This window comes from Cajanus cajan, chromosome 6 (genome assembly GCF_000230855.2).
Source record: "Cajanus cajan strain Asha chromosome 6, NIPB_CcT2T_4, whole genome shotgun sequence".
Classification (NCBI taxonomy): Eukaryota; Viridiplantae; Streptophyta; class Magnoliopsida; order Fabales; family Fabaceae; genus Cajanus; species Cajanus cajan.
Genome location: NC_138522.1, coordinates 57757099 through 57770897, shown reverse-complemented (window position 1 = coordinate 57770897; position 13799 = coordinate 57757099). Strand labels below are relative to the sequence as shown.

General features: G+C 35.1%; 3 protein-coding genes across 7 annotated transcripts; 1 reads left to right on the top strand and 2 right to left on the bottom strand.

The window, feature by feature from the left end:
- LOC109812235 (Adenine nucleotide alpha hydrolases-like superfamily protein) lies at positions 1–1890 on the top strand. The gene is made up of 4 exons (XM_020376157.3): positions 1–327; positions 401–495; positions 1037–1158; positions 1528–1890. The coding sequence occupies exons 1-4, from the start codon at positions 144–146 to the stop codon at positions 1613–1615; spliced, it is 489 nt and encodes a 162-aa protein (XP_020231746.1). The 5' UTR covers positions 1–143; the 3' UTR covers positions 1616–1890.
- Positions 1891–4360: 2470 nt separating this feature from the next.
- Positions 4361–5510, bottom strand: EID1 (F-box family protein). Its single transcript, XM_020376146.3, has one exon. The coding sequence runs from the start codon at positions 5402–5404 to the stop codon at positions 4478–4480; it is 927 nt and encodes a 308-aa protein (XP_020231735.1). The 5' UTR covers positions 5405–5510; the 3' UTR covers positions 4361–4477.
- A 2369-nt stretch (positions 5511–7879) lies between these two features.
- On the bottom strand, positions 7880–13525 carry LOC109812227 (serine/arginine-rich splicing factor SR30). Of its 5 annotated transcripts, none has more exons than XR_014427555.1 (16): positions 13368–13525; positions 12987–13094; positions 12278–12343; positions 12124–12198; positions 11889–11997; positions 11762–11808; positions 11613–11670; positions 10748–10797; positions 10598–10654; positions 10384–10511; positions 10173–10280; positions 9417–9527; positions 9095–9326; positions 8844–8877; positions 8291–8367; positions 7880–8188 (listed from the first exon to the last, which is right to left on the bottom strand). XR_014427555.1 is itself a non-coding variant. In XM_020376147.3 (14 exons), exons 2-14 carry the CDS (start codon positions 13071–13073, stop codon positions 8185–8187), a joined length of 900 nt encoding a protein of 299 aa, XP_020231736.1. In that variant the 5' UTR covers positions 13074–13094; positions 13368–13525; the 3' UTR covers positions 7880–8184. The 5 variants fall into 5 exon arrangements, 2 of the variants coding, with proteins under 2 accessions (XP_020231736.1, XP_082915197.1); XR_003805364.2 differs by having other exon boundaries at positions 9417–9504; XR_014427556.1 differs by having other exon boundaries at positions 9417–9488.
- Positions 13526–13799: the final 274 nt, after the last annotated feature.

The window sequence follows — 13799 nt, the reverse complement described above, 5'->3', positions numbered from 1 at the left end:
TAGTCCTGTAGTTTTAGGCTTCTATTCAACGCTAGCTTGGAAATTGGAATGTGAATAAATTCGGACCAAGTAAAGTAGTTTAGTATTCTCAATAACTCCAACAGTAGTGGGAAGAGAGAGAGAGAATCTTAGGAGGAAGAGGAATGGCGACGAATGTGTCAGAGAAGCAAGTGATGGTGGTTGGAGTCGACGACAGCGAGTTTAGCCTCTACGCTCTCCATTGGACTCTCGATCACTTGCTATCCCCTGCTTCCAATTCTACCTTCAAGCTTGTTCTTTGTCATGCCAAACCTACTGTTTCCGCTTCTGTCGGTTTTGTTGGCCCTGGTAACCGCTAATTGCTAACTCTTCTTTTCTTATTATTATTTTTTCATTCCTAATTCACCATCATCTCTTCCAGGTGCTGCTGAGGTCTTACCTATTGTCGATGCTGATTTGAAAAGAACCGCGGCCAAAATCACCGACAATGCTAAAGAAATATGCAAGAACAAATCTGTATGCTATTTCATTTCATGCTACCTATCAAATTCTATTTCTTAAATTTCCATGCTTTTCAACCTTTTCTATGCACCACCACGTATTTTATGTATGCATGCATACCACACACTCGTATTAGATGTATTAGAACTATATATGTTGTTTCAGTTTTAATAGTTTGAACGTGACATGCATTTGATAACGATGCATCATGCTCAAAGCTGCAAAGTGGTAGAAATAGCACTACCTATACTTGATTTTGTCTTCGTTTAATATTGGATTCGAGTAAACATTTTCTTCTTTTGGGGATATAAAAAGATACTGAAAATTGCTGAATGTTGCACCCATCTTTCTAAGAAAATTTGATTTGCCTTTTTTTCTTTTCCAGTTTGAGGGAAAAAGAAAAGAAAAAGAAAAAAAAATGCAGATATATAGGATATGACGCTATATCATTTAACTTCATATTTTTTATGTTGAAGAACATTAAAATTCTATATACTGTGTGGCTGTGTAAAACTATGTATTTATTAAATTATTATGTGATGGCTAAATTAAACAGGTAAATGACGTAGTAGTGGACGTGGTGGAAGGTGATCCTAGAAATGTTCTCTGTGAAGCTGTTGAGAAGCACCATGCTTCAGTGTTAGTTGTGGGTAGTCATGGTTATGGGGCTCTAAAAAGGTACGCGTTCATTCTAGTCCTAGTTATCTTTCTATTTCTTTGTAATGTACTAATGTTGTAGGTCATTCTCCTTTCTTTACATATTCTCTTTAATTAGTCTACTTTGAGACAGTTTTTCTTAGCAGTGATATTCTCCAATTTTTTAATAAGAGTATGTTCTCTTTTAGAGTTTAGAGAAAAGTGTTGTAATTTTTTTATATTTAGTGAAGTTCTTTCTTTTTGTGCGTTGCCTATTTTGTTCTTCTTTTGCTCGTTTTCTATTTTAGTTGTGAATTAGTATTTTGTTATATTATGACGATTATAAGAGTCAAATCTTCACTTCAAAATATCTTAATCCATCTTCGCTTTGACACTATCTTTATTTTGCAGGGCGGTTTTAGGTAGTGTAAGTGACTATTGTGCTCATCATGCACACTGCAGTGTCATGATCGTGAAGAAGCCAAAGCCCAAACACTGATCTTGTTGGCTGTGATTAAATAGCGGCATTAAAGCAATGAACATAAATCTTTTCAGCCAAAAGGAAAATAAATGTTCTTAAAAATTCATAGCATATCGTTTGCACCATGCCTCGCTGACTTTATGCTTTAAGGTTTTACTTTTTTATTTTCAAAGTTAGAATCGACAAATAATGTAAGTAAGCACAGTACTTTTTCCCTTCCCCGCCACCTGGTGGTGCTTGGTTTATTTTGTTCATGAGAAATTTTTATTAATGTTATTGTTCTGCGCCTATAACTTGTGATTCCGAAGCATTAAAATAGGCTTGCTTTTTTCTGGTATTAAGTTTACGAGCATGTTGAGAAATACGGTAACAAATTATATATCTTACACACTCTTCGAACATATAATCTTTTATGATTTTATGTTTTCTAATAAGTTATAACCATTGAAAAAGTATGTATTAAGGAAAAAAAAGTGTATTGACTCAATGGTTTTGATTTTTTTTTTTTCGCTTACATGTGTTGACAATCTTATTATTAATGAAATGATGGAACTTTCTTTTGATAAAAAGAAGGAAAAAAGTGTATTAAAAGATTCAATTCTCATTGTTATTTTTGTGGTTTGTGGTCCCTTAAAAAAAAAAAAAAAAATTGTGGTTGAACTGGTTTGACCCATCGGTTCACTGGTCGGACCAGAAAATTGACCAGTTCAATTCGGTTTGAAATGAGTCAAATGCATAACCGATCTAACTTAAGGTTTGGACCGGCTGAACTACCGATTCCCGTTTCAACCGGTCTGATCAGCCGGTTTGATCCAGTTTTTACAACACTCCTATTAGACATGTCAAACCTCTTCAACACATCTAAGGCATACTTACTTTGATATATAGATCTCATCTTCCTTTTGTAAAATTTCAATTCCAAGCAAGAATCTCATTATGCCAAGATCTCTCATATCAAACTCCTTCATTAAGCTCTTGAAGGTACTCATTAAGTACTCATCATTATTCTTGTATACAAGATCATCAATATACACACTAACAATTAAATCCTTCCATTTGAGGAGTACTTCAAGAATAATGTTTGCTTATTATTGCTTTTTGTGAATCCCACACTAATGTAGTATGACCCAATTCAACAAAACCATGCTTTAGGGCTTGTTTCAGCCTACACAAAGCCTTGTGAAGCTTGTAAACCTTATTCTCATATCCCTTATGTTCATAACCTTTTGAATGCTCCACATATACATCCTCGGTTAGAGTGTCATACAAAAAAGCTGATTTCACATCAAGTTGAAACAATTTACATCCTCAATTTATTGTAATAGCTATTATCATCCTCATAGTATCCATTTTGCTTACTGGAGCAAACACATTTGTATAGTCCACCTTATGTTGTTGAGTGTAACCTTTGACTTCTAACTTTGCCTTATACTTATCCACTTGACCAATCTCATTCAACTTAGTCTTGTAGATCCATATAACTTCTATCTTCTTTGCTCTAGCTAGAAAATCAATGAGTTCCCATGTCCCGCTCTTTAGTATTTTTAGACTCTCAACTGAGCAAACTATGTAATTGAATCTGTTAGCTAAGGACCTCAAAATCTTCTCTATTATGATTATATCCTTCATTTGTTTCCCTTAAGTTCTCATCTTATTGGTCGTACTCATAACTCAAGAGAAGTAGTTAGTTACTCTCTCGGCTGATTTCATCTCAAGAATCTTAAATTATTTCCTTAAGCCTTGAAGAATTGACATTTTTACTCTTGCATTGTCCTCTTATTTTCTTTTCATCAGATCCCATATCTCATTGATGTATTCTTTTCCAAGATTGTCCTATCTACGGCTTGGAAAAACTAGTTCTTGACCTGCAAATCTTTTGATTTCGTCTCGTAATGTTTCTTTCGTTGATGTCCAACCATTACGATTTCCTTTTCTGAATCTTCAAACCTCACTTCCACAAAGCTCCAATACTCCTTGGATCTTAGGAAGTTTTCCATCAACATACTCCAACGGTCATCTAGACCATCTTAGTGAGGAATTGTTGGTTGCACAAAACTATCATTTGCATTCGACATTTTCTCTATCACACATTCGTATGCAACTCACTTTCTTCTCAGGCCTCCTCTAATGCCAAAAAAGTTAGGATCCAAAAGGAAAACAAAGTTAAAATTGTTGTAATATTTCACTGCTATTATATTCAAAAAACAATGTTTTATATAGCTACAAAGATGGCTATACATAACAAACAAAAGACGAACTAACATATAACAGATTTGATTACCAGTTTACAGCAAATTGTCATAACAGAAATGAGTTTGAATTGATTATTTTATAAGTTTGTAAAACTGTCACGTTAAATTATTATTTTATTAGGCAATGTTCAGTGGCTCCACAGTCCATAATACAGCTATCACAGAGATAAGATAAGATACTCCTACACATAACAAATGACACTAAATTGTAGGACAAGTATAAGATTCATCCAATCTAAAAAGTCTAAAACAGAAGAAAGTTAGAGTGAGTTTTTTCTCCACACAAAGTGACTAAAGAAGCAAGAGTGACGTGTCTTAATGTAAGCCATGTAAAAAGCACAAATAAAGCAATAAAAAAAAAAACGAAAGAAAAGCACCATTAGGGATGTTCAAGTGAGAAAAGGGTCCGAGTGAATTCGGTGTGATAGTGTGTGCGAAGATTATCCGACAACAACATCACGAATAATTGGCATCGTCCGAGCATTAGCAACACAGTGGTGGATCTCCGCAATGACTAATGAGCTCATACGCGTGAACATTTAAAGTAATAATATTCGAAAATAATGAAGAAAAGAACAAGTAGTGAAGATGGAAAGTAGACGAAAAATACATAAAAATGGAATGGAAATTAAGTGTACAAGGGAACATCGGTCCAGGCGCCGGAAACGTGACCGTTCTCACAAACGTAAGCCCGAACGACAGGCTCGCCGTCGTCGTGGAAGCCAAAGCCGCGCCTCAAGCAAAAGGCGGAGTGGAGATCCCAGGTGAACATGCAGGCACAAAAGGCGCAGGGCAAATCAAGCTTCATCTTGTTACCATCGTGAATGGTTCTCCAAACCCTAGTGCGCTTGAAGTTCTTGAAAACCCCTCGGAAGAGGCGGTACTTGCGCTTCTCCTCCTTGTGGACGCAGCCGGGCCAGTCGCACACGTACAGGCAGTCGTCGCGGAACTGCCGCGCCAGGAGCTTGCTCCCCTGCTCGCGGCTCAGGCTCCAGCTCCCCGACGCCAGGTGCGACCTCCACGCGCGGGACACCTTCCGCCTCTTGCACGCGCCCACGGAAACCACGCCCTCGCTAACCGTTTCCGCGAATCGCGGCGCATCGGACTCGGAGGCGTCGTAGAGCGTGTCGTAGTAGAGGTCATCGAAGAGGGACCAGCAGGAGGAGTTGGAATCGTGCGACTGAGGAGGTGCGGGCGGTGGCGGAGGGTCGGAGGGAGAGGGAGAGGGAGAGGGAGTGTCGGGGCCGAGGTCGCGTTCCAGGCCGAAATCGGAGGTGTCGAAGAGGAGGCCGGCGTGGCGGAGGCCGGGGCAGCAGACGGAGAGCTTGTGGAGGGAGAGAGGGGGATCTGCGGCGGAGAGGAGGTCGGAGGGGATGGTGCCGGAGCACTTGGTCTTCCAGCAGAAGTCCCGGATGAGGGCGGAGAATTTGGTGCAGACGCAGGCCAGGCGTGCCCAGTGGCGAGGATCCTCTTCCAGGTTGAAGAAGATGTTCAAAACGATGTCGTCGGTCAGTTCCGAAAACACGTTTTTCTCTTCCCTACTACTACTACCCATCTCTTTCTCTCTCTCTCTCCTTTGCTTTGCCTCACCATTCCATTATTAAATTATCTGAGACATGCCAATCACCAGTCACCACCATAAAAATTAAAAACCCCCTATTAAATTAATATTTAATTGCTTTTGCCTTTTGCGTTTACGTCATCCTACTTGCTTTATATATATAATAATACAGTCTGATAATTTTTATAAGATAGCACTTTATAATTTCTATGAACATTTATTTTATTTTATTTTCTTTATTATTGTGAATACATGTATTTTTCTCAGTAATTAAAAAGAATCTGAAAAATAAAGTAAATATTTTTTTCCTCATTTCTTAAATTCTTCTATTATCATTTGTTATATTTATTGGTATTAGTATGGAGATATTTCTCATAATAATTTAGTGATAAGATATAAGGTTGAAATGGGTATATTATAATAAATTTTTATAAAATTAATTAATTATTTTGATTTTTCTGATTTTATTATAAATTACCAAAAAGTATCTTGGTGTTATCTCTTTTAAATAAGTACCAACATGAATTTTTTTAACTAAACTTAAAGATTTAATTTAATACTTATTTACTATTGAATTTTAATATTATTTTTGTACTGTGCAAGTAAGTGAACAGATTATTTGAATAAAATTTTGATTCTGATTCTTGTAATAGTTTTGTCATCTATATAAAAAAAATTGAAAAAAAAATAACATAAAACGAAGAATAGCATTGTTCCAAAAAAATAACAAGAATAACATTATTGATATCCTTTTTCACATTAAAAGATTATTTAAATTTTAAATTACTTGTATACATTATGCATATCAGCATATGATACATACTAACCAGGGTCATAAATATAAATATTAAATATAATATTTATGAAATACATAATTAAATAAGAACACAAATTATTTAATGATTACTTATAAAAAAAATATTTACTAAAATATATTAAACATTCAATTAATACCTTTAATACATTCATTGATAGAAACATGCATACAATTATATCAAACAAGGATATATATATATATATATATATATATATATATATATATATATATATATATATATATATATAATTTTAAAAAAAATAAGAGAGAGAGAGAGAGAAGTTAATTGTAGTTACCTGGGATTAAAATGTTAAAATTAAATTTTCGTATCTCCCATTCTTACTTGATATGTGTTTAACAAGAAAAATTAAATTGATTTGTTAAGATTACTTTATTTTTACCCATACCCACTCTCATAATATACTTAAAAAGTTCAGGTCTATGTAATATAAATATTTAAAAACACAAAATTTTATCATTTATAAAAGTTTTATTTATCTCATTATCTCCGTTGAGAGACACTCCATCTAAAATGAAAATAAATAATGCATGTAACTAGTGTTTCCGCAGTTATTTCAATGTTACACTAAAATTTTAAGGCAAGCAACGTTAACTAACTTTCAGTCGAAGTAATTAACTTATCTTAGTCATGAAATTGAATATTAAATACTATTTCAGACTTTAAAAAAAAAAAAAAAAAAAAAAAACCTTGCAGATAGATAACTTCATGTGTGATCCACACATTCGTAAGTATTTGTCCAAAGAATTTAGGAAAATTATTAAAGAAAAAGCCAAATGATGCAATTGTACACAAACTTAACGCATAAAAAAGAGATTGTAGCAATTTGGATGAACTTTTTGCGTTACAAGAGATTATTATTTGTTTTTATTTCCTCAATTTCACCGTAATCCTAACAGATTTTCTCATGAGGCTACTCTGTTTTTTTGCACGATAAACTTGAGAATAACACAATTATAAAAAATAAAAAATAAATGGTCCAAAAGGGATGAATTACAAGAATGAAAAAAGTGGCGAATGGAAACGAAGCACAAAAATCGCAAGAGACATCACACACTTGTGTGTCTTGTGAACACAAGTTTATGTATATATTTATTTTACAGGAAAATGAAAAAATGTGGCAAGAGAGAAAGAAGTAGATGAATTGAGTAACAGAAATAGAAATAATGGAAGGTAAAAAGAATGGGGACCAGGAGTGATGAAGGGTTATATCTATCTCTATCAATGACATGACATGAAATGAAGATAAAGCAGAACCACACAAGGAGGACAGGCCAACCACCACCAATGATGTTTCGTCAGGATTTAGATCACTAGTCACTCAACGTTCCCTACTTTTAATTCGACTTGACACCAGTTCTAGGGTGGGAAAGACTAACAAGTCTCCCACCGTGCGAATCACTATAATCATGTATGGATTTTATTATAAATATAAAATCATAAGATAGTTATGTATAATTATGTATGGATTTTATGTTGGGAAAATATTTCAAAAAACATGTTCATAACATTTCTCATTATAATATAAAAGGGTTTCGGATGTCTTTAATTATTAATTTTAAGAAATCAATAAAACTTACTACTCTACATTATTCATATTTCTAGCAATAAATGTTAACATACAAATAACTCATACACCGAACTATAATTATAATAATGTACCAGGGCAATATCAAATGAACCAGCGTAATGATCCAAAATGCTAATGTTTGGCATTCGACAGTCTTACATAAATCTAGGGTCCATCAAATCCTCAATACTAAAATCCTCAATATTAAAATTAAGGCGCCAATAGGTAGGAGTTTCGAGTTCAATTCCAATGAGTTCAAACATCATAAAACCCAAATGAGCGTTTTTCTTGGCTAATGTCAATTTTACTAGAAAAACTTAGTAGCACTCTCCATCACCCACAACTGCATCAATTGCAACAATCAGAGCTCACCTGCCAGACCAAGGCCCAAACAGGTTTTAGCATAAATGTAACACCCAAAAAAAATAAAATGGAAGTCAAAGGCAAAATGAAATCAGAGTTTAGGACAGAGACCGAGACAAACTCTTGCTCCTGCTCCTGCTCCTACTAGGACTCCTGCTAGCACTGCCCTTTTTGGGGCTCTTGTTACGCTGCCAAAGGCAAAGAACACCATTAATTGGGGAGGTGAAAAGATGGCTAAGTGTACCAAAACTGTGCTTAAAGCTTCAAATATGCTTTTCTAATGCACTATCTACACCATACCCAACAGTAATTCCACACAAAAGTATTCAACATGTTTAAAGCCACATGTTTTGTCATTCAAAGACGCTATATCCACCGAACAAAATTCCGAATGGTTAAAGTATTATTATTTTTTAATAAATTTATTATAAAATAATTATTTAATTTAATATTTTATTATTTAAATCAGTTTTTTAATAATTCGGAAGAGGTTTCGGAACGTTATATCGGACCATCTAGCATTTTTCTTTGTCATTTTACATGGCTTGAAATAAAAAAACCAAGCAACCCCATTCTTTTTTGCAAATCACAACATCTGACTCGGTGGAGACAAGACATATGCAGTATAATAATGTTCAATCAAAGTTTTTTAAAGTTTACTCACCGGAGGCAATGGAGACCTGGACCTGGACCGTGATCTGCAAAAGTTCCACAAACAACAGAATTTAAAATCCACAAGTTCCCTTATCATAGTGATCCAACAGCCTTGATGCCTCTCCCATGTCACAGTTAACATGTCCAAGAGAGGTAAAAACAAGCATCATAAAATAAAAAACAGACTAACAAAGTAGAAGACTAAAAATGGAAAAGTAACAGACATTATGCAAGAATGATGAAAAGCAAATAAAAATAGACCATATCAGGTGACATGCTAAGGCTCCGATTGACTGGAGAAAAGAAATCTTCCCTACTGCACCACAAAATCCAGAGAATCCAGATAGTGCATCCTATTGACTTGGCAAATCTTGGAGCCCACAATTGAAATGAAATTGTCCCTATGCTCATTGGTGGTGATTTTCAAATCCCAATTGCCTTTATACACAATGCAGCTCTAAAATGGCAATCCATGATCTCCTTTGTTCCCAATCTAGCACCCATGGACATTTACATGCTAAAAGTATTAGAATAGATGTACTGTGAAGGTATCCAAAGTCGCCCATTCTAAAAAATATCATACCTCCACAACAAAATGAGTTGCAGGCAATTGAACCAAATCCCACCAAGTTCCTAATTTCCAATTTCCAGTATGCTGCAAGTTTCCATATCTAAGAAAAAAACACGAAGGAATCTTCACAAAAACAAAAGGAAACTGAGAGAACACTCCGACATCGAGGCAAGTTTTACCAAGTTCCGCTCGGGAAAAAAATTAGACAAGGGAGGGGATGTGACGAGAGCAACAGTTTTGTGTCAGGAAACATGATCAAATCCGAAGTTCATAGAGAAAAAATGATAAATAACAATTTATTTAGAAGCAAGATTTTCTATGACTTTCATTTTCATGGAAAGGTATTAAATAAAACAAGTTCCAGGCTTTGATGCCTATCAACAAAAACAACAGACAGTACAACAATCGACTTCACCAGGACAAATAAAATGAAATTAAGTTTGTTCATACTAAATGATTGCTATAAAAGACGCCTGAATCTATTAAATTGAATCTCTATTTAATCCTCTCCTATTCATTATCAGTATTCATAATTCCCCAAGTCATCCACGTGCAATCTATTAAAATGCCTCTTCTGGTGGGCACTTTCCATCCCTGCACATACTGGAGAGGCTAAAGATACTCTAAACAGATGAGTGAAGTGTAAAGGTGGGTCAACCATACATCAAGATACCAAATAATTTTCTCAATAAAAAATAATTTGATCGATAAGTCACCAGACAAGTAGTACTAGACAAAAAAATTATGACCATTCAAAACATTTCATACCCTGATAATGAACGGGACTTTGATCTTGAGCGAGATCGAGAGGGAGATCTTGATGGAGATTTAGATTTAGCAGGTGAACGCTGTGAAGATTTACCCTTTGGAGATTTGCTGCACAGTGATTAAGAAATTGATTCAGAAAAGATCAACAGGTTAACAATGAATCTTAATAAATGGAATGATTTTTAATTTTTAAGATACATATCGCATAGACCTTTGGCTCCGACCCCGACTGTAACTACGGCTACGGCTACGACTGCGGCTATAGCTTCTTCCTCTAGAATGGGATGGGCCACGACTAGGACTTCTAGAGGAATCCCGCCTTGAATCATATTCCCTCACCTATATAAAGAGAAATATATCAGTAGAAGTAGCATGCACTAGAAAAAAAACAATTAATTCTGAGAACATCAAAATTCAGGCCATACACGAACATAACCCTTGGAAAATGCATTCCGGAATTCAGAGTCATCAAGCTTCTTGATCTGCAGTAAAGAAAAATACAGTCAGAAAGTTATTTAGGCATTTAAAAAAAAAAAAAAGAACAAAACCATATAGGTAATAAACAAGTAACTCACAGCATATTTCATATCATCATAATTTGTGTAATCCACAATGCCAGTAGTACCTGCAAACCGATAATAATACATCAAATAATCACACAGACAATATACAGTAAAACTAACAAAAATCTCAGACTCCTTGTACAGGCTCAAATGCCAACTCTCATAAAGATAACCAAGGCAAGAGAAGAAGGGACAAGGGAGGCAAAAGAAATAACCTAACAGTTTAAAAACTGCTCAACTACTAGCACATCCAAAAATTCAAATTGTGAATCGGAGGGTCTATTTTCTGAATTGTAAGATTCATGATCAATAATAAAACATAACATATACAACTAACATGGACACATAAAAGCGCAAATTCTGATAAATAACCAAAAAAATCTACAAGAATTTCAAAACATGTTTAACTTATGGGACATATATATCCTCTATAAGAAGGATAAAAGAAGATCAGAGAAAGAAAACTGGAAGAATATATAGAAAAAGTGACAGGGAGACAATGGGCTACCCTGGGTTTGATGGGAGGGAAACAACTGGCCTATGTGATCACTTTTTCACAATTTTTCATGGAAATAAAAACATTTCTAGGGTTTTCAGAACCCAACCCAGTTTGGTGCGCAACCCATCTGTGCCAGAATCACACAATTTGTCTCAAGCAAGTGATTCTTGCAATTCATGGTGTGATTCAAGCACCAAAACAATTCACTCAACGATTCATATTGTCAGCTACTTGCATCAAATTGTATGTATCATATCGTGAATTGTATGATGAAATGAATCATATGTATCATATTGTGAATCATATGATGCTGATAACAAAGCATCCAAACAATAGGGTACAATCAAGAACCAGAAACTTCATCCAAAAGTTCCATACCTCTTCCATCATGAAAAACTTGGGAAAAGCAAACATCCCCTGCCTTACGCATGTGATCCTGCATTTAAGAAAATCATTTAGAGACAATACTATAAACTCCCCAAAAACATTCTGATAGAACTAAAATGAACGCAACTCCAAGAGCTCACCTTAAGATCCTGCCAGGATGCTGAAGAGGGCAATCCAGTGACTAGAACTGCAAAATCATGCAAAAAAATTTAGAAGCATGCCAAAAAGAGTCCTAAAATACTATAGATATTCCAAATATCTACACACCACGATATTCAGAGCGCCTAGATACACCTCGTCCAGCCCGGCCATTGTTGTGACTACTATATCGATCTCTTGAGGATGAATGACCACGTCCACCATGGGCAGGCTCCACCTATAAAGTTACAAGTTAAACAATGTTGGCAATTCATTTGCAGCCATCTTGTTTTTTCTCCAATTCTGATAGAATTTGTTAAACCTATCACAGATCATAAATGTATAAATGTAAGATATAACCAACCCGTAACCGGTGACCATCAAAATCATAGCCATCACGCCCACGAATTGCATCCTCAGCATCTTGAGCATCTTCAAACTGCAACAATCAGTCCTCAATCAGGATAAAGGGTGGAAAAAAAGGAAATTTATAACAAACTGAGTGGCATCAAACTCACCTCTACAAACGCATAACCTGGGGGTCTTGGGGGAACCTTTAGGTCAATGTGTGTAATGTGTCCATACTACAAAGTGAAATTTATGAGTAAACAACAAGAAACATCACAACTCTGATAGTGTAAGAATAAACAATTACACAAAACATAAATCATATAATAGATACAACAGAAAATCATTAACAGTCGTATGTACACATCAGGAGCACATCCAACCTACAATATCACAAAGGGGGCGTACAGCAATTACAATCCATTATTATACTATAAATTTGACCCACCTTAGGGTAAAGCCCAATTATGTCCCGAGATTGTAAGCATTGGTCACATTAGCCCAAATTTGCCCTCCTGACCTTGCAAAACATCATTCACTTTAGTTGTTTTCCCCCACAAGTGAATGACATATTACAAAGTGAAGCACCAAAGCGATTATATGCAAAGCCATAGCTTACAATCTCAGGGTCTGAAATGGAATAAGTCCCCGCCTATACTAAAAAAAACCAAACGAAATCCTCAAATTGCAGAAGAAAGAAAAATGTAGGTATAGAAACGAGCAACCTAACGACTTTAAATTCCAAATACATGTAAAAATAGTGTCCCGAAAATATTCATTCACAACCTTATATAGTGAGGTGTAAGCCACCTCCCTCGTCTATCACATTTCAGATAAAAATACATATAAAACCAAAATCAAATTAAAAAATCAAGGCACCTTCAGAAACAAATCTTCAACTTCTCTTTCACGGATGTCACCAGGGAGATTCCCTACGTAGACAGTTCTGCTCGAGCGCCTACTCATTTTTTTTTTCTTTTCTACTTTCTGCGACAAGTGAAAAAATCGAAAAGTAAGCAACAACGTAACAATTTAAAAAATAATACTATTACACATGCCCTAGCGCCCAATACAATACCCGTGTTGAGCAGAAAAGCACACTAGAGCTGATTCAGCGAGAAATTTAAAATTGTTGAAAGAACAAAAGATAAATCATAGAAAAAGGGGGAGGGGGTCACAGAAATCGAAATTGTGTGGTCGAAAACAAATAAGTTAGATTGAAGAAGCGATAAAGAGTGTAATTGGCGGAAAGCGAGTCACCTTGGATTAGTGAGGATTGGGGATCGGTGGCGTTGCGGTGAGAGCTACAGAGGTTAGGGTTTTTGATTTTGAGAGTGCGAGAGGGAAATTGGATGTTATGTATAGAAATGCTATCATAAATGATAAATATAAATAAAATACTATGACGCCTTCTAGTCTATATACTAGAGAGTAGAGACTAGGGACAATGCCAAACCCCCACGCTCGTGCGTTCTGCGCGTCACACGTGATTCTCACTTTGGATTGGATATTTATTATCTTTTTTTTCGAATTCTTTTTAAGTATAATATATTTTTATTCTTTATAAAATAAGTAAATTTTAATTATGATTTTAAAAAATCTTTATATTCCATATTTTATATTTTAAATCACTATTTTTAATTTATGTACTTTTTATTTTTCTAAATTTTGAAATAAACTAATATGTTAACA